The sequence below is a fragment of the Tupaia chinensis genome, unplaced genomic scaffold, assembly GCF_000334495.1.
Source record: "Tupaia chinensis unplaced genomic scaffold, TupChi_1.0 Scaffold000154_1, whole genome shotgun sequence".
NCBI classification, from domain to species: Eukaryota; Metazoa; Chordata; class Mammalia; order Scandentia; family Tupaiidae; genus Tupaia; species Tupaia belangeri.
The window spans coordinates 3,311,531-3,335,178 of NW_006159625.1; the positions used below are offsets into that span (position 1 = coordinate 3,311,531).

The 23,648-nt window shown below is 40.5% G+C and overlaps 1 protein-coding gene across 1 annotated transcript in view; it reads right to left on the reverse strand.

Annotated features, from left to right (window-relative positions):
- Positions 1–1,306: 1,306 nt before the first annotated feature.
- Positions 1,307–23,648, reverse strand: part of ATP6V1C1 (ATPase H+ transporting V1 subunit C1) — a 48,628-nt gene continuing 26,286 nt past the window's right edge. Inside the window, exons 5-13 of the mRNA XM_006145574.2 lie at positions 20,716–20,810; positions 16,413–16,504; positions 15,351–15,449; positions 12,767–12,835; positions 7,434–7,526; positions 7,255–7,348; positions 4,781–4,878; positions 3,799–3,925; positions 1,307–1,994 (exon numbers count right to left, since the gene is read on the reverse strand). Coding sequence (XP_006145636.1) covers positions 1,899–1,994; positions 3,799–3,925; positions 4,781–4,878; positions 7,255–7,348; positions 7,434–7,526; positions 12,767–12,835; positions 15,351–15,449; positions 16,413–16,504; positions 20,716–20,810 — 863 coding nt within the window. The 3' untranslated portion in view covers positions 1,307–1,898. The remainder of the gene's footprint in view (positions 1,995–3,798; positions 3,926–4,780; positions 4,879–7,254; positions 7,349–7,433; positions 7,527–12,766; positions 12,836–15,350; positions 15,450–16,412; positions 16,505–20,715; positions 20,811–23,648) is intronic.

Below are 23,648 nucleotides of genomic sequence, written 5' to 3' on the forward strand. Positions count from 1 at the left end.
TCTTTCCCTCTCTCATTAAAAAAGAAAAGAAAAATATTTCAGAGACTAATTTCTTTTTTTTCCTTTTTAGGATTTTGCCATAGGGCACATGCACTCGCCAGAGAGTCAGCGACACAGAGGAAGGAAAGTGAGAAACCATCCCCAAGGGAGAATGGCCATGCCCCAATCCCTTCTCCTCCAGTTCCCTCTTGGGATTTGGGGCATGCATGTTACATGCACCTGGAGTGACTTTCGAGCCATCATGTCTGGGACTTGAATAGCGATCGACCATGTGAGAGTCTAGTGCCTTAACCACTATGTCATCTGCTGGCCCCTGAGACCAATTTTCTAAAGGGAATAGAATAGTTTAGAAATGCCCTTAAAATAAAATATAAACTATTCTCTCCCATTCACAAGCCTGTGAATATATAATAAGGGCAGCACTGCCACAAAACCTCTTTTTTTATCTTTAAGTGAGATTTTTTGCTATAGGGAGTTTGCACTCACCAGAGAGACAGAGAGTTAGAAAGTAAGACCCCCCCCCCCCAGCAGGGATGGCCACGCTGCAATCCCTTCTCCATTTTCCTCTTGGGATTTTGGGCAGGCACACACATACACCCGACGTAAGTTTTAAGCCACCAGGTCCGGGACTCAAACCATGGTTAACTACATGGGAGTCTAGCAAAGTAACCATCATCTGCTGGTCCCTACAAAACCTCTTTTAAAAGATCTTTCAGGTGCTAAACCAAGTCATTCATCTCAGATACTTTTTTGTTGTTGTTTATTTCTTCTAAGAGGGCAACAGGGCATCTGCGCCACAATCCATCCTCAGCCTGAGCCAGCCTAGATCTCAGTGCGCGTGCTCGCACACCCCCAGCATGTTCAGGGAGGTCCCGGGACACAAACCCAGGACCTTTCCCGTATTGGTCCAGTTGTGTTACCACTGTGCCATCGCCTGGCCCCTTTCAGAGATTTTAAAGGGTGTCAAAGTCTCTATTTGCAGATTATGTCATAAATGACATACATATTGAAATGTTTTTATAATCATAGATCTTTAAAAAGAAAGCTGTAAAATAAAGACTTAGGCAAAACAAGTAACTGAAGCCATGTTACAGTTACACTATACTTTATATTTAAAACTGGCCCCACTTAATCATTTGAGAGAAGAAAAAGTCTAGTGTCCAAATGGAAATGTCCATCATACACTGAAAAATAACCTTCGTATTTGTGTTCTGACCCAAATTTGGCACAATTAAATCATATGCAAGTCAGACACCAATGGCCACACCTCAACAGGTAACAAAATTCCTGAAAGTAGCATAGCAAGTTAGCTACGACAACATTTATTAAACTCTCAAATTGAACTGGAATCCTCTGGAGTGACACACGCCACAATGCACCTTTGCACAGGTCATTTTATTCTCTCCTGTGGGTGTCAACAGTGTTCAGAGATTGTAATTTGAAACATTCGGAAAGCATGTACCTGAATATTGTCACATTTCTTTACATCACGACTCAGTAACTATTAGACAGTATGTCTACTAAATACAGTGAACAAAATGGTATAAACGGTTACACCACTCCCTTGTAAACAAGGCTTTTTGTGCACAATAAAAACAAATAGAATTAATGCATACCACGATATCAGTGAGGAAAAGACCTTCTCTTTAAATAAACTATTCTGTTTATAAATAAACTCTGATTCATTTTAGTACACATTTACAGACCTGATCAATAAAAAGAAACAATATATTTTCCTTTAAAAAGAAAATGAGATATGGACCACTGTGGAAGAACTCACCTAGGAAAAGGGGTAGGAAGCAAGCAAAGGATAGCAGAGTTAAAAGTACTATCATACTGCAACCTGTTTCTGTTAGCGTACACCAACACGAGGGCAGGGTGGGCGGGGCCGAGCCGTTTTACTTGAACTCCAGCAAGTTGCAATCAATCTTGTAGTACACGTAGGGGTAGTATTCCTGTTGACTCAGGTTTAAGCCTGGGATATCCATGGGAGCCTTTGGAAAAACCAGACGAGTCTCCAATTATATACTTATAGAACACGAAAAAGAAAAAAAATCATCATTTACCTTGGGCTAAATTTGAGCATGTATGCTAATTTAATCTGAGTTAGGGCATCATTCTCTCTGTTTTGCAAAAGAGGAAACGACGACTGGAACACTGATTTTCCCTAGGAAACCAGTAAGTAGTGAAGCTGGAATCCTGCACTTTGGCTCCACAGTTTGTTAAGTGTTTGACCATGATCTACCACCCTTTCCTATGTACTGGAAAAAAATCATTTTTCGATCTCAGACTTAGGTTACAGAGTTTATGAGATATAAGGCTTGCAAAATGTTAGATAAAAATAAACCAAGTATAGGACTAGTAATGGCTATGTTTCTGGACTTCCATGAAGTCAAATGTGGTTCAAGTCCCAGACCTGGTGGCTTAAACTCACGCCAAGTGCATGTGCGCCGAAGATCCTGAGAGAATGGAGAAGGGATTGTGGTGTGGCCATACCCCCTGGGGGGTAATTTCTCGCTTTCTGTCTCTCTGTCTCTCTCTGCCTTTCTGGTGAGCATGCGTGCCCTATAACAACAACAAAAAAAAAACTCTCAATAAATAAATAAATAAACCAAGTATGATTTGGGAGCCAGCAGGTGGCATGGTGGTTAAGGGTGCTGGACTCCCACATGGCCAACTGTGGTTTAAGTCTCGGATCTGGAGCCTTTCTATCTCTCTTTCTCTCTCTTGTTCTGTCCCTCTCTGATCAAATTAAAATAAATAAGTAAATGAATAAAGTTAAATAATTCTTTAAAAAGTAAATTTAAAAACTAAGTATGAGCTCAAGGATCACACTTATTAATATTATGCATAGTGTGAGAATCTGTTGGTAGGAAATCCTGTATCAAATGGTTATATTTCGCATTTTATCCACAATTCCATGACAATGTAGGAAGTCATTTCCTACATTTTCTTCCATCTATTGGGTCATCGGGAAAGTCATGATGCAGGACCAGCAAGTGCCATGGTGTTTAAGGCACTGGACACCCCCATAATGCCAACCACGGTTTAAGTCCCGGACATGCTGGCTTGTGCTTTCTCTCTCTCTCGCTCTCTGGCTCTCTGTCTCTCTCTGGTCAAATTTAAGTAAATAAATAAATAAAAATTTAAATTTTTTTTAAAAAAGTCATTATGCATTTTTGCAGAGAAAAACATACAAAAAGTAGTTTATGACTTTTCTGACAATTTAATTAAAAAACTACTTTTTCATGGTTCTGACTAGTGTAAACATGAGATACTGACATTCTTAACTATAGAGGAAAAAATCAGCAAGGTATATAACATCAAAAATATAAAATAAAAGCTCACAATTTTAAGCCATCACAACAAAGGACAAACATATTCTTTTATTTAAAAGAAGATACAGACATATACTCCTTTAGAAAGATAGTTTCCTTAAAATGCTCACCTGTTGACTCCACTACTTCTACTAAATAAAGTTAACCAATTGTACTTATTTTCTTCCTCTCTGCAATTTATACCTTCTACAGACAACTAGTATCAATGGCTGTTTCTGCATTTCTGCAGTTATGAACATCTCATAATACACAGGAAGCAGAGCACAGCTGTGACTAGTGTAAAACAGAGTAAATACTACAAGTTACTTACTACGTTTACCTAATAAACTGAGAAGCTCGAATGACAAAAATGAGTAAATACGATGATATTTACTATCCCGTTTCTAGCTTCTCCCAATAACTTTTTTTTCCTCAGTTCGTTCCAAATCCCCCTCTACAAGGCTAGCAAAGAAGCACTTACATCAATAATGGCTGCTGCGCTGCTGTCTAGATGTTTATACAATTCATGTAATACTTCTCGCAGTTTCTTCATTGTCTTCTTATTCGGCTGAAGGAGCATCGCTTGGAAGTTCACTGGCAAGCCATACCTTCCAAGGAAGCAGAAATACAGTATGCAACGCAAGCAGGCCCATGAAGAGATTGTCTTTAGAAGGCAAATACTTCCATGCTACCCATTACTCCTGGTTAATGGCAAGAGGATCTCCCTTTACTGACTGCTTTTACAAATTCCACCAACGCAGGTACACGGAAACATTACCATACAGAAACACAGGTCTCCCGGTCCCAACTCTCCATTAGCGATCGCTCTTTAAAATGAGTGGGTTAGTAAGACTTATTTTAATTACTATTCAATTTTTAAAGTAATTTGTGAATACCCTCCGGAAATAAGGATAATATATAAGGTTAATACTTTTATGATAATAAACAAGAGATTACGCTCACCTCCTTTAAAAATCTCAAGATATTTAAAAGGAGCGAGCATGGGTACAGACAAGGTTCATTTTTTTAAAAAAACTATTCCATATATGAGCAACATGTGGAAAATTGCAGATGATTGAGATGTTAAGCATCACAAAAGATTTAAATCTTTTAGGTTAATATGAAATAATTTTAATAACTCATTGTTATACTGTGTACCAAACTACATGTAAAATACTTGCAAGAGTTCCTTTTAAATGAACATCAGCTAATATTTTATGATCTGCTTTTAACTTGACTACATAAAGGAAAATACCAGCAAGCGTAACTGTATGGATCTCTTCTGAATCTGGCGTTAATGGACAAGAACACACGGCTCTTTATAAGCTACATAATCTTGACCATCTCTTGCTCATGATGGGCCCTCTAGGGTCTCCTAAATCAACTTCACACTGCTGTGTAAAGAAGTCCACAGTAAAGGAATCTATGAACTCTTCAGTTCCAAGTTTCTCAATGATCTTTACCTTAAAACAGACTCAACAAAAACCCTTAATGCTTTCACGTGAATCCACGCAATAAATGCCTCACTGAAATTCACTTTCAGCCACCGCACAAGTGGTCCCTAGAAAAAAGAAGAGAGAATTACAACTCTGGTCTGAAAAATGACAACTGAATAGACCAAATACATGTACTTTGAAATTCTTGCCTGAGGGCATGAGCACTCACCAAAGACAGAAAGAAAGAGGGCAGGGAGAGTGAGAGAGCACCCCGGAGGGGTGGTCACGCCACAATCCTTTTCTTCCATGTCTCACTCCCCCAGGATTCTGGGCACACATGCATACATGCTTGGTGTGTTTCTCAAGCCGCCAAGTCCACACTGAACCGTGTGGTTGCCAGTGTGGGATATAGCTACCCCAGCCACCATGCCACTGACTGGCCTGATAGACCAAATATTTTCAAAGATAGTGACTACCCACTAGGAATCTACAGGAAATTAAGTCACACATTCACTTTTAAAATGTTTCAAGTATTACTCTCACCATGTGGACTATTTTACATTTAAAAGACTAGTCATTATTTAACTTCAATAAACACTAACCTGCACTGAGCCAATTTACTAACATAGAAAAAGATACATATTTTAATAAAAGTAGTACAAGCGGAACAAAATACAGAGGTGCCCTAGGTTTGAAAACCAAAATATAAAAATTCAAATTTACTACACAATACCCTAAAGCGTTCAATACATTTAAAATAGAATTCAACCTGCAAACAACTTCTCAGGAACAAAGATAAATAGGAATGTAGGCGAATCATTAATTTAATACCCTTGGCACTTAGTTCGCTCATTTGTAAAAGAAGGGGATTGATTCAAATCCCTAAAACCTTGTCAAGTTTTTAATTTTTAATGATTCTATTATGTAATATAAATTCTTTGTAAACATAAAATATTTACTATGATTTAATATCTCTTTAAAAAAAACATGTGAAATAATACCTACTCTCCATACTTAAAAGACATACATTATTAATTCAGCCGACACTTACGGGGATAGCATTATTGGGTTCTTTTGGATGTACTAACTGATTTAAGCAAAAGCGATAACACAACCAAGGGGAACATCTTGGGTCAAAATATCTGTTCTCTTATGAAAAGGTTTCCGGATCTCCCCTAACAAGTAGGTTATATGGGCTAGTACTTGGCAAGGATTAGATTCCTCTCGGTTGAGATGATAAAGTACTCAATAATTTTCAGTGGAATTTGCCTGTTATTTTTCTCGTGTGACAAGATAAACAAATTTCCACTTATCACATATTTCCCTTTCTGGACAAGCTTTCAGTCTTTACAATAATCCTTCACTTGGGGGCCAGCCAGTGGCATGGTGGTTAAGGGGGCCACTAGGTCCCACATGGTCAACTATGTAGTTCAAGTCCCAGACCCGGCAGCCTGAAAACATGCCAGGCATATAAGCATGTGTGCCCACAGTCCCCAGAGAAAAAAGGAGGTGTTTTTTCATTTTCTTTTAAAAAATAATAATAATTTTATATGGAAGACAGCAAGAGAGTTGACATCATCTTTCCGTTTCACAACTCCATCCCTATTCCTCATTATGCACAGAGCTCTTACACAGTTCAATAGATATTGTTTCAATAAAAGACTGACATATTGAAAAATTTGCCTGAAGAAAATGAAAATTCTTACTAATAAGAGAGAACTTCATGACTTAACTAAAAGCCTCTTTCATTACAAAGACTGAAACACTGCATTTAAAATTAGTTTCTGAAAGGGATTTAGGTAAGTAATTAACTTTTAGTTTAGTTTAGTTGTTTTTGTTTTTTTTTTTTGAGAGAGAGATTTTTGCTATAAGGCAGGTGCTCTCACTGGAGAGACAGAGAAAGGCATAGATACAGAAAATGAGAAATCACACCACTGGGGGTGGGGGTGGCCACACCACAATCCCTTCTCCTCCGTTCTCTCAGGATCTTGGGCATGCATGCACATGCACCCAGTGTGAGTTTTAAGCTGCCAGATCTAGGACTCGAACCTTAGTCGACTACGTGGAAATACAGCAAAGTAACCATTATGCCATCTGCTGGTCCCTTAGGTAGGTACTTTAAGGGAACTACTCACAGATCTAAGCTTGTTTAAAGAAAATTCAGTCTGATTATTCAATAGACAAAAAAATAACTGAAGTCAAATGTTTCAAAGGCAAAGTTATATTTTCTTTTTTTTAAGAATTATTTTATCTAATTTTATTCATCATCATTATTATTATTTTAATTTGACTAGAGAGAACAGAGACAGAGATGGAGAGAAAGTGAGAAAGCAAGCCACCGGGTCCAGGACTTGACCCACGGTCGGCTGTGTGGGAACCCAGTGCACTTAACCACCATGCCACCTGCTGGCCCCAAGTTCTACTTTCTTTTAATCAAAGAAAAGCAATACCACTTTTTCTTTTGCTTAACACTGATAATATTAAATACTAAGGACACATACAAATTGCTTCTTCTTGTCAGTAGAAAGCCTGTTCATTTCTTCTTTATCTGCTTTCATCTCCTCTTCATTATACTGAAAGTCACGAACAATGAATCTAAATTTGAAGAAAAAAACAAAATTGTCTATACCATATATAGCTGATCTAGTAAATTAAGAAGATAAAAAAATAATAATCTTACTTGTTTTCCCTGGCTTTGTGTCTGAAGTCATCAACTGCCTTCCTAAACAAGGTGACATTACAAAGGTAACTGTCTTGGTCCTCTGAGAGAACACTAGAAAAACAAGAAAAAAAAATCCACTTAGAGCTTTAGACTTGACCTCTCTCTTTCATAGTAAGGGCAAAACTCAGAGGGAAGAGGAGTAACAGTGGGGTAGAGCAGCCCTTCCCAAGTCACTCCAGTGCTATTCTCTGTATTGCCTCAAACACTAAAGACAGTCCTTGTCGGTTACAATGTGTTTTGTTTGATGCCTTTGCTGGACATATTTTCTTACAAACTAACAAAATTAAACATTGAGTAAAGCCTTGAGACCCTAAAACCCAAGCGTTTCGGTCTCTATCAATGCCGGGCTGGCTTATTTTCAGTTTCTCCTCACTAAGCACTCTTCTTTTCCAGAGTCTACTTTTCTCACCTGCGCAAGCCAGCCCCACTGAGGCCTGGCCAGCCTCCCTGCACTGCAGAACCTCATACCTCAGATCTTTCCTTTTCCCCCCCATACTGATAAACATCTTGTATACATCTCGGGGCTCCATGTTAGGCTTTGGACGGCCCAGAGAGGTTGGAACTTCTATTCAGTCATAGCAGCATGGACATCACCAGAAAGACACACTGTCAGGAAACGTTTCCTAACGCAGATGTGTAATAGCTTGAGGAAAGTCCACTGATTAGAAAGGCAACTATATAGCTCATGGTTCTAATTTAGCTCTGCAAAATGACTTTGGGTGTGGAACCACATACGAGTGCATACTTAACGATTCAACGATGATGACCCTGCGATGAGACTGTGGGGCTGATTCCAATGACAGAAAAGTTAAACTGTGATCTGACCCAACTGGACTATTTTAACAAGCAAAAGTAGACAGACAGACACACACAAAGGACAGGGTAATTCTGAAAGTAAAAGTGAAAAACACTTCTTTCTGAACAATGTTCCAACAAGAAAAAGTCAGAACGCAGCCCCCAACATCCACTTTAGCCATAACCTTGACATGGCATTCACACACAGCCCTTCAATGAACTGTCCAATCATGGAGCCAGGAGGTGGTATGGTGGTTTAAGGTGCTGGACTCCCACAGGTCTGACCACAAGTCAAGTCTGGACCTGGTAGCTGGAAAATCATGCCAGCCACATGTGTGTGCATGCCCCAAATCTCAGGAGAGTGAAAAAGGATTCTGGAGTGGCCGTCCTCCCTGAGGGCAGCGATTTCTCACTTTCCCTCTCACTGTCTCTCTGGCAAGCACACGTGCCCTACAGCAAAAACCTTAAAAACTGTCCAATCATTTAAGACATATGTAAAATGTTTTACAAATACCTAGACTTTGGGTACTTTTTTTAAATAATTATTTTATTTTTATTTGTTCATTCATTTTAATTTGACTAGAGAGAGAGAGAGAGCAAATGAAAAAGTAAGCCACCATTACAAATACCTAGACTTTGGGTACTTTTTTTAAAGAATTATTTTATTTTTATTTATTCATTCATTTTAATTTGACTAGAGAGAGAGAGAGCAAATGAAAAAGCAAGCCACCAGATCCAGCACTCGAACCGTGGTCGGCCATATGAGAGTGTCCAATGCCTTAACTACCCTACCTGCTAGCCCCCATCTTTGGGTATTTTTAAAACATAATTATTTCTTTCAAGTTTCGGGATGGTTATTTTTCAATCTGTTCTTTTACATCAAAATTCTATTTTCGGGAACCAGCAGATGGCATAATGGTTACGTTGCTGGACTCCTACATAGTCGACTGGGGTTCAAATCCTGAACCCGGCAGCTTGAAACTCAAGCCAGTCACATGTGCATGCGTGCCTAAGATCCCGAGTGGAGGAGAAGGGATTGTGGCATGACCACCCTAGGGCGTGACTTCTGCTTACTTTTTCTCTTTCTCTCTCTCTTTCTCTGTCTCTACCACGAGCACAGGTGCCCTATAGCAAAAATCTCTTTGAAAAAAAATTCCACTTTCATCTTCACTCTTCCTAAGGGTAATCACTCAAGTACCCCAAAAAGTAACGAGTGAAAGTGTCACCACCTATCATTAATTAACTTAATCTATGCAAAGCACCTAAAACAATGACTAGCAGATAGTAACTACTCAAACATGGTAGCTATTAGGCTAAGCAAAAAAATTCAGCATCAAGCCACAGAGCTAGTGCTATGTTCTCTGTGACTCAGTTTAAATAGATAGGCCAGGCTGTGCAGCAGTTAAGCACTGTGCATAAAGAGCTAGATCCAACACTGCTGACTACAGTTCAAATCCTGGCCCCGGCAGCTTGAAAAACACTCCAGGCATATTGCATGCATGTCCAAGAGCCTGAAGGGATGAAAAGGAGAAATGGAGGAAAAGGGATTGCAGCATGACTACATGACATTAGGGGTACCTTCTTTGTCTGGCAAGTGCATAGATCCTCTAGAAATTTAAAAAAAAAAAAAAAGGTACGTTTTTGAGTCAGCGATCCAAATGTATTTTGAACAGAGAAATATAGAGACGGGATGGATGAGGACAGGTTGGAAATTCCCAGAAAGTGTGCACTTAGGATCATTAAGAAGACATTGCACTAAAATGTTCCTAACTCAGTTGTGACGAACACCGGCTGATTGATCCTGGGCAGGCTGAGACCACATAGGAGGCCTGGGTTTGATTCCCTACCTGCCCTAAAAATGGATGTGGTGGTGCCCGCCGATGGCCTCAGCTATTCAGGAGGATCATAGGACCTTACCGTGCACATCAGGCACATATGTGCTGTGACCCAGGCCGGCTGAGCCTGGAGGTCTATCGCAGTGTGAAGACCCTCCTGGGGTTGTGTCTGTCTGTCTCTCTTTTATGGAAGAAGAAAAAAGTTTTAGGGTCCAGATGGTAATGTAATAATTAGTGAAACACGATGCTCTTCAAGGCAATCCCACATGGGAAGGTTCTTAGTTCACGTCCAGAGATCTCCCTGCGTATATAAGGTTCATGAGTACCCGTGATCAAGAGCCAGCTGAAGGCAGGATATGGATCGTGGCATTGAAATTCTGTTGGGGGTGCTATCTTTCTCTGTCTCTCACTCATGGCAGAAACAAACTTCAAAAAAAAGATAAGAGAAAACAAAAAACTATTTTTGTCTGACACCTGTTCCTTTAGAGTGCTAAAGTGATTTTCAATATCAATTGATTAATCTCTCAAGTAGTTTTTGTTTTGATTTTCTTTCTTTCATTTTGTCACAGGGCACATACACTGGCCACAGAGAGACAGAGAGAGACAGAAAGTGAAAAATCACAGCCCGAAAGGGGATGCCCGCGCCGCAATCCCTTCTCCTCAATTGTCCTCTCAGGATTCGGGGCATGCATGCACATGCACCCAGTGTGATTTTTAAACCTACAGGTCTGGGATGCAAACTACAATCAGCCATATGTGATCCAGCTGCCTTAACCTTCATACCACTTACTGGCCCTTAAGTACTATTTTTAAAGTCCTTATTTTAAAGTAAATCTGGGCTTGCTTAACCAGATATACATCGGCCCCAGAAATCTGGTTTGACACGTGTTTAGGTCAGAGTGAACACTCCACAGGTACTAGGTCCTCAGCCACCCCTCACCTGCCTTCTAGACACACAGTCAAGCTCCCTGGCTTTAACACCTTACAGACAGGAAGGTGCTGTCAGGATAAACAGCATAAATCAGAAAATAACATCAAGACACAACTGCAGTCCTCCTTTTCCCATGTGAAGAGCTGGTCTGATTAGAAGATATTCCCCCAAATGGGAAAAAATTCATGGTAAGTACAGGTTTGTGGTATAGTTCTCAAAAGATCAACATCTGTAAAACTATAATTATGACTACATTATATTGGGTCATTGGAAAAGTCATGATGCATTTTTCTGTGCATCGTGACTTTTTTTTTTTTTTGGAGAGATTTTCACTGTAGGGCGCGTGCGCTTGCCAGACAGACAGAGAGAGACATAGAGACAGAAAGCGAGAAATCACCCCTCAGGGGGGATGGTCACGCCGCAATCCCTTCTCCTCCATTCTCCTCTCGGGATCTTGGGCACGCACGCACACGCGCCCGGCGTGAGTTTTAAGCCACCGGGTCCGGGACACGAACCGCGGTCGACTACGTGGGAGTCCAGCGACATAGCCATTACGCTAACTGCTGGTTCCCTGTGCATCGTGACTTTTAAAACAACTCAACAGTTTATATACTTTTTCGAATCTTAAAATGCCCTATGCAGGGAAGGTACTCTGCTCATTTTACAGACAAAGAAAATGAGGCCCAGAGAAGTTAAAAGACTTACCCCAGGTTACACAGCAAGTTGGCAGCAGAACCAGCAAAAGAACTCAAATCTCTGGGTCCAGGACTCTTTCCATTATACTAAGCTACCTCCCATATGACACAATGAAACTGGAAAAGAAAATATTTCATGTGCCTGACCTTACTAAGTCCACTTCCTTACTGGTGCCTCTATCTTTCTTTCACAAGGCTGCCTCCTCCTGAGGCATATACAAATAAAAGAATCCTTTGGGATGCTTATACACCGTATTTAACATGTTCTAAAAGAGTATCTTATGCAGTAATGGCAGAATACAGGAAAAAAGTGACATGAGATAGTATTAAATGAGTAAAGGACCTGGACTCAAAAGATCTGAGTTCTAGTCTGAACCTGGCCCTGGATGCTCACATAGCCACGTGTGAGCATAGCAACTATTTAAGCATCTGACTTCCTCATCTAAGAAAGTAAGAATGCAAACTGCCCAAACTGCTTCAAGAATTGTTGGAAATTTCAAAATAGATCATGTTAAATATATAATTAAGAAAGTGCTTAATAGAAAGGTTTCTTTTTTTATTTTCTTTTTAAAAGAAAGGTAGATGAGATAAACATGCTCAAAGTGATGGTGAACATCTGGAAGTCAACACAGCACTCTAGCAGCCATGCAGGCCCACTCTCCTTGCAAAGTAAAAAGAGGAATTGTACGCACATACTAGATTTGCAAATAAGAGGGAATGAAGATTTTTTCAGAAGGCAGCACAGAGCAGTAGGAACCAGAAACCGGGGTTCTAGTCCTAGCCCCGACAATAGTGAGATGTGTGACTCTGGGCAAATGACCTCACCTCACTGGCCTCAAACTGCAATGTCTATAAATATGCATGGGTCAAAAAGTCCCTTCCAGGGCTGAAATGATGATATCAGCGTTGAAAATGATGGTTCTAAAACTGTAAATTTATCACAAAGGAAAGACAGCAAAGGTATTTCCTAATCTAACACCCAAACTATAAAAAGAATTCTAGAAAATAAACAGCTTTACAAAGATGACTACTTACTTGCTAGATCTCGGAACTACCATTTCGGCTAGGGTCTCGTACTGCTTCATCCAGTCATTGTGGTTTAATCTGCAAAGACACAACAAATATTGAAAAAAAGAAAAAAGAAAAAAAAAGAAAAAAAAAGGCCTACCTCCTGCCGTATCTAGAAAAAAAGGGTCTACCTCCTGCCATATCTAAAAAAGGAGACAAATAAGGAATTTAGCGGCAATAAATATATTTCAGATGCATATAGCAAGTTAATTCAAGTTTCCTCCTGAAAATGAATTTCAAATACACCGGGTGAAGCGGAAATAGAGATCACCACCGTCTTATTACTAGTAACTATTGCAAAAGAGGCACCAGCTAGAACTGAGTTCGGAAAGGAAGTACAGGACATACTTAAAATTACTGTCAAACTTCATGTCTGAAACGTAGTAAGTGTCATTTAAAAAAAAAAAAAAGAGAAAGTCCAGGCTGAAACTACTCTCATTTCCATTCAGTGGCCATTATGAAGGGCTGAATAAAACTTTACCCCCAGAAAGCAGAGTCCAGAGCTAATGAGGAACTCAAATGACAGCAAGCCATGTTGCCACAGAACCTTGTGCAACCACCTGCTCTAGAGGCCACTGACTTCTGCAGATGTGGGGAAAGACAACTACTTCTGAGATTTAAAATGAAGAATTATGGTGGGCCAGGATAGAGAATCATTTGTTCTGGAAGGTGTGCTAGGTCCTATGTTTCAATTACAAAAAGCTATGAAAATGAAATTAAGTTCAAGTGAGACAAATCTTTTATCTGGGCAAAGGTTATTTTTCAACATAATATAAAAGCACAGATATAGAGAAATGTATTCTAAATAATCACCTGTTCCAGTATAGCATAGGGGAGTTACATGTTTTTTGTTTTTTTTTTTTTTTTTTTTTTTTTTTTTTTTTTTTGTGTGTGTGTGTGTGTGTGTGTGTGTGTAGAGATTTTTGCTATAGGGCGTGTACACTCGCCAGAGACAGAGAAAAACAGAAAGACCAAAAGCGAGAAATCACCTCCCCCAGGAGGGATGGCCAAACCGCAATCCCTTCTCCTCCATTCTCCTCTCAGGTTTTTGAGTACACATGTACCCATGCCCAGCATGAGTTTTATTAAGCCTCTGGGTCCAGGACTTGAACCACGGTCAACTATGTGAGAGTCCAGCAATGTAACCATTATGCCATCTGCTGGTCCCAGGGAGTTATGTTAACTAAAACACATAACCTTTAAAGTCAAAACTTTCAGTCTTAAGTCCCTCTGTACATGCAAAGAAAAGTACAAAAGTCAACACACTACATAAAGGGAGAAAAATGCTGGCAATACTGCAGCCACTGTAAATCCCAGGGAGGTGCTTTCCATCCCTTTTTCAGGAGGTATCATTTTCTTATGTCCCCAGTCTACAACCCAGACAAAAATGTAGAGCAAAGCAAAGAAAGCTTCATGCTGTAATACTCTGCAAAGGACACAAATCTCCCTCCTCAGCTTGATCTCCCAAGGAGTACCTGATAGCAAGACTTCAGTGTAGGTCAGAAGTGAGTCAGTAAGTGTTACACAGATACACTGACACTCACATAATAGTGTTATACATGTACAGACACTCACATACGCACAACATGCACACACAGAGATCTAGACTTTTACAAGTGTCCCAAAGTTTTCATTTTAACTTCGATCGAACAGTAATTAACACAGACAACCTAATCTAAAGGCGATTTCAGAGGGTCACCTAATCCAGGAGTCAACAAACTAAGCCAATAACCGAGCCTGCTTCTCTAAATAGCGTGAAGCAGCCCACCCGTCACACAGTCCCTCTGGTATTTCAGATAAAGCTGACATGGCAAAGCTGAAGAGTGGGGACAGAGGTCCCACAGCGCACAGGGCCGCTAACTGTCTAACACTTTTCACAGAAAAAAAAATTGGCTAACCCCTGATCTAATCCATTCTTTGCATCTTATGGAGCTTACTTTACCCTAACCAGGTTTTTTACATGTATGTTTAGAAAAATCCGAAGACCTCACTACTTGGAAAAATCTAAAATTACTATCTTAAAAAAATCTGGTAACTTGGGCCAGCAGATGGAACTGTAGTTATGTGGCTGAGTCCCACATGGCTGACTGTGGTTCAAGTCCCAGAGTCGGTGGCTTGAAAATCATGCTGGGCACCTTTGCGTGTGTGCCCAAGACCCTGGAAGAAAGACAGAGAAGGGACTGAGGCGAGGCCATGCCCCCGGGAGTTGATTTCTCACTTTCCCTCTGACTGTTTGTCTCTCTCTCTGATGAGTACACACACCTGAAGGCAAAAACCTCTTTAAAAAATCCAGTAATTTATCATTACTTAATCTGTTAATGAGCCAATTCTAGCAAGTTGCTAAATTTAATCTAGAATCTCAGTTTATAATTGATGTCTCCATTACCAGATTGTGAAATATATTCTAATGTGCGTGCCACATGAACGTTGGATGACAGAAAAATGGACAAGGTCACATTGCTTTTATACTTGGATTTTACAGAAAACTTCAAACTGCAATGCCAGATACTAAAACTTCTCTTATGTATCTTAACAAGATAGAAAGGCATACTTGGGAACTACCACCAATAGTGTGACGAGATACTCTGAATCAAGAACGAAGTCATCTTTCTTCACAATTTCTGCTAGACTTCTAGTTAACAAACTTCCTCTGAGGAAAAAGAAAAAACATTAGGCTAAAACTTACGTGCTTCTATAACACAAGTGGAAAAGCAGTAGGTTAATCAGATTCACATAAACTACATATATACCTCAAAAAAGAGGTTAGTCTTAGCTAACACTTTCACTTTAGGATGCCAACATTCAGCTGAATATGTCACACCCCTGCAAACAAAGAAACGCCAACATTTACCTTTGCGTTTGCTCCTGACTACGTATATAGTAACTTACCTGGGAACGTGCTATCAGACATCGATTAAAGTCTATTTCATCATAATGATGAAATTACGTCATGAGCATAAGCTTTGGTTTCCTTCACTCTACCTGGATATCATTCGATACCAGGCCATTTTAGTTAGTGAAGCCCATAATCGACAATTGCAAATCAACCTTTAATCGGTCATCCAGTAATGATCCTCCCGTAATGAAAATTGAGCATTTGCCTGTTCGTATCACTGGGAGTATCCAACCAGCTTGCTCTCTGGGGTGTAACTGCACCCCTGGAATTAACCATGTACTTATAGTCATCACAGAAGATCAAAAGGACAAGTGTATCCTATTTTAAGAAAACTTACTATATAAAAAAATCTGAACTTGAAAACACATTAGAGAATAATTATTACACCATAAAAGCATTTTTATACAGAATTCTTTTAAGCAGGTCAACTGCTATGCAATTAAACCATGGTTTTACTTAAACAATTAATTTGGATAGTTTTTCCATGAAATAGCAAATAGCTAAAGGGATAAGCCAGGACCAAAATATTATTTATGAGGTATAATAAATCAGTCTCACGTCTGTTTTGACAAGTGTGAATCCTATACACTTACCGTCATGAACTTCATGTTATATGAAACAGTATACATTGGAATTTACTAAGTCCCGCAGTATCTCATCAGTGCACAGCACTGAGCCTCCCCGATTCTTAAATTCACATATACGTGAGATGCTTACGCGTTCTTTCGCTCCAAATTCTGAAGATTCCCTTTCAGATTATTATACGCAGATGCTCGAGATTTCAGGTCATTATCAATCTGAGTTACTCCCTTCAAAGAAGAAAAGGAAAAATCATGGGCAAAATTTTCCTAAACTGCTTGTACTGATACAGTTAAAGTAGCTGAACTTTAACTTCTACCAAGAAAAAAAAAGGAATTAGAAAGTAAGTTTCTGATATAAGAATATTCTATTATTTTATTTACTTTTTAAAGAATATTCTATTATTTTATTTTAATTACTTTTTTTCATTGCCAAAGGTATAAGAATATTCTATTATTTTATTTACTTTTTTAAGAATATTTTATTATTTTATTTTAATTACTTATTTTCATTGCCAAAGGGCATATGTGCCAGAGACAGACAGAAAGTACCCCCACAATGGGACATGGTCATGCCACAATCTCTTCTCTTTCATTTCTCTATCCTGTTGTGATTTTGAGTAACATGTTTTTTTAAGCTGCCAGGACAAGATTTGAACTACAGTTGGCCATGTGGTATCCAGCTTCCTTAACCTAGCCAGACTACAGGGCCATCCCTCCTGGGGGCTCCCTCTATTTTTAAAAAGCACAATTTTAGCTTCCTTAACCTAGCCAGACTACAGGGCCAGCCCTCCTGGGGGTTCCCTCTACTTTTAAAAAGCACAATTTTAAAATGTCATTTAAAAAATAACCTACTTTTGTTGGGGGCAGGGGCAGGGGGTTCATACAGGGTCTAGCCGTGTTGTAAACCTCCCGCCTCAGCTTTGCAAGTAGTTGAGACTATACATGCATGTCACCTGTGGGCCAGCACTGACCCAGGCTTGCCATGAGTCCTGCCAGCCTGCCAAGTAGCAGGATCTGGCATGCACTACAATGGGTGGATCCCTACTTCACTCTTTTTTTTTTCCTTTAGATTTTTGCCATAGGGCATGTGCACTTGCTAGAGAGAGAGGAAGTGAGAAATCACTCCTGCGGCGGGGGCGGGCAGTAGATGGCCACACCACAATCCTCCACACTACTCTCAGCATTTTGGGCTTATACATGCACCAGGCGTGTTTTCTAAGCTGCTGATCCACGGAGCTGGCAATGTGGAATCCACTGCCTCAACCACTATACCACCTGCTGACCCCCTACTTCATTTTTAATATGATAATTTCCATGTGAATCTTTTCTACGAAAGATGTTTTAGTCCACATGTTACTTTAATTATTACTACTATGTTGTTATTATTTTTTTAGAGGTTTTTGTCTTATGGCACATGTGCTCGCTGGAGAGAGAGAGTCAGAGAGAGGGAAAGTAAGAAATCACCTCCTGGGGGGATGGCCCCACCACAATCCCTTCCCCTCCATTCTCCTCTGGGATCTTGGGCACGCATGCATGTACATGCCCCCAGCATGATTTTCACCGCAGTCGGTCACGCAGGAGTCTAGCGACATAACTGCTATGCCATCTGCTGGCCCCACTATATTATTAAACCAAGTAAACAAAATCTAGGCCACTGTGTTTGGAGATTACTAACCAATCACAAGGCTGAAAGATGGATTTCCAAGAGGAACTATATTGCAGAGTTTTGTTTATACAAATCCCACTATTACACAACATATTCTCTCAGTAAAATTAAAACTGCAGTTAAACTTCTTTGTAAACAGTCCAAAAGCTGATTTTTCAAAAGAGGACTAAAACCACTACCTGCTTAGGGAGAAAAGGTAAAGCAGATTTAAAATTTGAAGAACTGGTTTCCGCTCGACTCTACCATTACTAACTGTAACACTAGGTAAGTCACTTCACCTCTCTGAGCCTGTTTCCTTATCTACAAATATCAGGAAGCAGAAGACTAACTCCTTGGTAAAGACCAAAAGAAAATAAGGTTCAGTTATAGTAAGAGCACCACTTTACATCATTGAGCTACTCATTTTCTTTGAACGGGATGATGACTGTAATTAAAACCTTTGCTCACCTATTCGTTTACACCTACACTGAACACCGCACAACTAAAGTCACTCGGAGCCCAGGAAGGAAAACCTGTCCAAGGATTTACGACATACTTTTGGCCCTAGCCAGAATGTTAGCAAACAATTAATAGGGCCTTATCTATCTGCCTCATTCTAGTTTCTGTTAAGAAGTCTACATTTTCTCTCAAGTTTTGTGATGTCTCAATATAAAAAGAGCTCTTATCTGGCAGATTCATGGGTGGGCTACTGGGCCCATGTACTCCCTGGAACTTTCTATAAAATCATGTGATGGTGCCAGCAGGTCAGGTGTGGTGGTTAAGGTGCTGTACTCCCACATGGCCAACTGTGGTTTGAGTCCCGAACCTGGCAGCTTGCTTTCTCACTTTCTCTCTCTCTGTCTTCCTTTGGTCAAATTAAAAGATAAATAATAATAACAAATAAAATTAAATAAATCTTTAAAAAAAATCATGTCATACATGAACATGGGCATTTTTCTAGCAGTGGACCAATAATACGATCAGTGCCCTTTATCCATGGTTTCATTCCTGTCTAAACATGGTCCAAAAATAGAAAATGAAAAATTCCAGAAATGAACAATTTTTAAGATTTGTTGTTTGTTTGTTTTGGTTTTTGTCATAGGGCATATGTGCTCACTGGAGAGAGACGAGACAGAGAGGAAAAGTGAGAAATCACTCCCTAGGGGGATGGCCATGCTGCAATCCCTTCTCCTCCATTGTCCTCTCAGGACTTTGGGCATGCACACACACACACCCAGTGTGTTTTTCAAGTCACCAGATCCAGACTTGAACCACGGTTGGCCATATGGAAGTCCAGCACCTTAATCACCACACCACCTGCTGGCCCCACTTTGTGTATTTTAAAGCACACACTGTTTTGAGTAGCCTGATGAAATCTTATACCCTTCTGCTCTGTCCAGTCCAGGATGTTAATCTGTTTTCCAGCATACCCACACTATATATGTAACCTGCTGCTTCACCACTTAGTAGCCCTCTCGGTTACCAGATCAAAACAACACAGTACATATAGGATTCGGTACTATCCGTGGTTTGGGAACATATTCGCCATGGATAATGGAGGACTGCTAAAATCAGAAAGAAAAAAGAGAACCCATAAAGTTTATTGTTTGAACAAATACTGTACATAAACCCAATAAGTAACTATTAGCATCGACCTGAATGACTCATAAATCTTTAATAGACTCCAATTTTCCTATTCTACACTATCTCAGCTACCCTTAAAATCTATATTAAAAATATAGAACTTCAGGATCAGCAGGTGGCATAGTGGTTACATTGCAGGACTCCCACATGAATGACTGCAGTTTGAGTCCCAGACATGGTGGCTTGAAAATCATGCCAGGTGCATGTGCGTGCATGCCCAAGAACCAGGAGGAGAATGGAGGAGAAGAGATTGCAGTGAGGCTATCCCCCCAGGGGGTGATTTCTCACTTTCCCTCTCAATGTGTGTGTCTCTCTCCAGCGAGCACACGCACCTAAGGCAAAAATCTCTCAAAAAAAAAAAAAATACACACACACACACACACACACACACACACACTGAATTTCTAAGTTTCTTTTCTTTTTTTCTTTAGAGAGAGATTTTTGCTATAGGGTACGTGCGCTCGTTGAAGAAAGAGACAGGCAGACAGCGAGAGAGAAGGTGAAAAAAATCACTCCTGAGGGATACCTCATCACTATCACTTCTCCATTCTCCTCCCAGGATCTTGGGCACACACACACACCCGGTGGGAGTTTGAAGTCGCTGGGTCCAGGACTCAAACCATGGTTGACAACGTGGGAGTCCAGTGACGTAACCATTATGCCGTGTGCTGGTCCATAGAATTTCTTTCTTTCTTAAAAAAATTATTTATTACTCCTATAATTATTGCTACTATTGTTTTTTGGTTTTTTTTTAAATTTGACCAGAGAAAGAGACAGAGAGAAAGTGAGAAAGCTGGGTCCAGACTCAAACCATAGTCAGCCATGTGAGAGTCCAGCACCTTCACCACATCACCTACTGGTTCCAGAATTTCACAGTTTCTTAAACATTGCTGCTTAAGCTAACCATGCAAATAAGTAAACTACGTAACTTTAACTACACACAAAAGCATTCTACTTTTTAGCATCTTTAACAGCAAACATCTTTGAACATCTGACATTCGAGACATTCGAGTAAGGATTCTTTCTGCCTCTATCTGTGACATATAATTAGTGTGCCAAAAATCTAAAAAAAGTACTTTGTAACTAAATTGTAAAATACACAAAGCCACTCTAAATCGATGAGTCCTGTTTGTCTTCATTTTCATCTTACCTTGGCAATTATTTCAGAAATATTTTTCAGGGACTGCTTGATTGGATATTTGGCCATATCCCACTGGAACCTTGTTATATAAGTAACCAGGTCAACTGAAATAAAGAAAGAAATAAATTACTGAAGAGAAGTAATCATTTTTTTTTTTAACACAACAGTACTTAAAAGTTTATTCCCTGGGCCAGTAGGTGGCATGATGCTTAAAGGTGCTGGATTCCCACATGGCTGACCACAGTTCAAGTCCCGACCTGGTAGCTTACTTTCTCGCCTTCTTTCTCTCTGTCTCTCTCTGGACAAATAATAATAATAACAAATGTAAATAAATAAATAAATGTGTTTCCTGAGAGAGAGACAGATGGACACACACATAGACATACAGAGCACAGGGAGAAGAAGGGAGGGACCACGCCTGACAAAGCTCCACCATGCCATGATCTCCCACATCAGCCAGCCAGGATCACAGGTGCATCCAGTGTGTTTGGGTCAACCCAGGATCCAAACCCAGGGCCTTCCCCTCTGGCTCCAATATCCCAGCGGTGCTCTACTGCCTATACCACTATAGCTGGGCTTACATAACAATACTTTTTTTTTTGAAGAGGTTTTTGCTATAGGGTGCGTGCGCTCGCCAGAAAGACAGAGAGATAGAAAGCAAGAAATCACCCCTCCAGGGGGGATGGCCATGCTGCAATTCCTTCTCTTCCATTTTCCTCTCAGGATCTTGGGCATGCACACGTGCCTGGCAAGAGTTTAAGCCACCAGGTCCAGGAATCGAATCACAGTCAACTACATCGGAGTCCAGTGACATACATAGCCATCATGCCAACTGTTGGTCCCAGCAATACATTTTTTAAAGAATTATTTTATTTATTTATTTTTAATTCTATCAGAGAAGGACAGGGTGAGAAAGAGAAAGAGAAAGACAGAAAACAAGCCACCAGGTCCAGAATTTGAACTGCAGTCAGTCGTATGGGAGTCCAGCGCCCCTAACCATCTGTCAGCCCCTAAAACAATACATTTTAATGCTGAAATTGGGACTAAGAAAATCAGCAAAGAGTGAGCCAGGTGGTGTGGTGGTTGAGGCAGCTGGATCTGAAATGACTAACAGCATGGTTCAAATCCCAAACCTGGCAACTTGGAAACACACTGGGCATGCATGTATGCATGCCTCAAATCCCAAGAGAAGAATTGTGGAGAAGGGGCTACAGCATGGCCATCTCCCAGGCGTGTGTGCATGCGTGCCCAAGATCCTGAGAGGAGAATGAAAGAGAAGAGATTGAGGCATGGCCATCCCCCCAGGGGATGATTTCTCACTGTCTGTCTGTCTCTCTGAGGAGCATACACGCCCTACAGCAAAACTCTAAAAAAAAAAAAAAAAAGATCCTACACTTATAAATTGAAATAAAAAATGTAGTGCCAAAGTGACGACAACTAATTCTGACTGGATTAAGGTTAAGGCAGTCAAATAGCAAGCATAGCAAAGCTAATCAACAAGAGTACTTTATATCCAACTATCTTTCTTTTTTTTTTCCTAGAGAGAGATTACTATAGAGTGCATGCACTCACCAGAGACAGACAGACAAAAAGCGAGAAATCACCCCCCCCCCGAGGGGGTGGTCACACCACAATCCCTTCTCCCCCATTTCTTCTGGAGATTTTGAGCATGCAGACACACGTGCCTGGCCTTCTCCCCCATTTCTTCTGGAGATTTTGAGACATGCCTGGCGTGAATTTCAAGCCTCCAGGTCCGGGAATCAAGCTGTGGTCGGCCATGTGAGGGTCCAGTGACATAACCACTAGCCCATCTGCTGGTCCCTCTGAACAGCTTTCTATGCTCAATTTTCCCTTGCATAAAACAAGTCAACAACACAATGATGCTTTTTTTTTAGATTTTTACCATAGGGTATGTGTGCTCACCAGAGATAGAGGGAAAGTGAGAATCACCTTCCAAAGGGGATGGTCATGCCACAATCCCTTCTCCATTCTCCTCTTGAGATTTTGGGCACACACGGGCATATACACATGCCTGGCATGTTTTCTTAAGTCGCTGGGTCCAGGACTCAATCACAGAACGGGCCATGTGGGATCCAATACCTTAACTATACCACCACCTCCTGGCCCCACAGATGACAACTGTACAAGCAACTTTAGATGCACTGCCCTCCAGATTGTCGACCACCACTGCACTTACTAGACTGCCCTCACTCATTAAACACCTAGGAAATCACCAGAGGTACATAAGGTAGCACACCTGTCTTCTGTTTCCGAAAGACAGAATGAACAGAATTAGATCAGAATCACTATCGTAACAAAGCAATGATAAAGTACGATTCTTTTTTTTTTTTAAGAGTGATTTTGTTGAGGGCAGGTGCACTTGCCAAAGAGAGAGGGGAAGTGAGAAATCACCCCCTTGAGAGGATGGTCATACCACAATCCCTCCTCCTCCATTCTCCTCTCAGGATTTTGAGTGCACAAGCACACATGCCCAGTGTGAGTTTCAAGCTGCCAGGTCCAGGATTCAAATCACAATCATGTGGGAGTCTAATGCCTTAACCACGCCACCTGCTGGCCCCAATAAATTACTATTTTTTAATCGATTAAATAAGTATTAACTGAGCATCTATTTTCTGGAAGGAGAAGAAATGAGATTAGAAGAACATGAGATTTAAAATAGAATGACGTTATCATAGCAGGCAATATAGTAAAGAATGGAAGGGAAGAGTTATTTCCAACCATAATGACATATTTCTGATGACAGGCCTACTTTAGGCCTAGCCACCATGGTACACACACAGCATGCTGCTCTGCGGTGCTGGAAGCAGCACAGCCCACCACAGATTCAGATCCCGAGTTAACCTGAAACATGCAGAGCACACACAGAGATCCTACCTGGCTGGAGGACTAGGGAAGGGAATCATGGCATGTCAAGCCTGGGT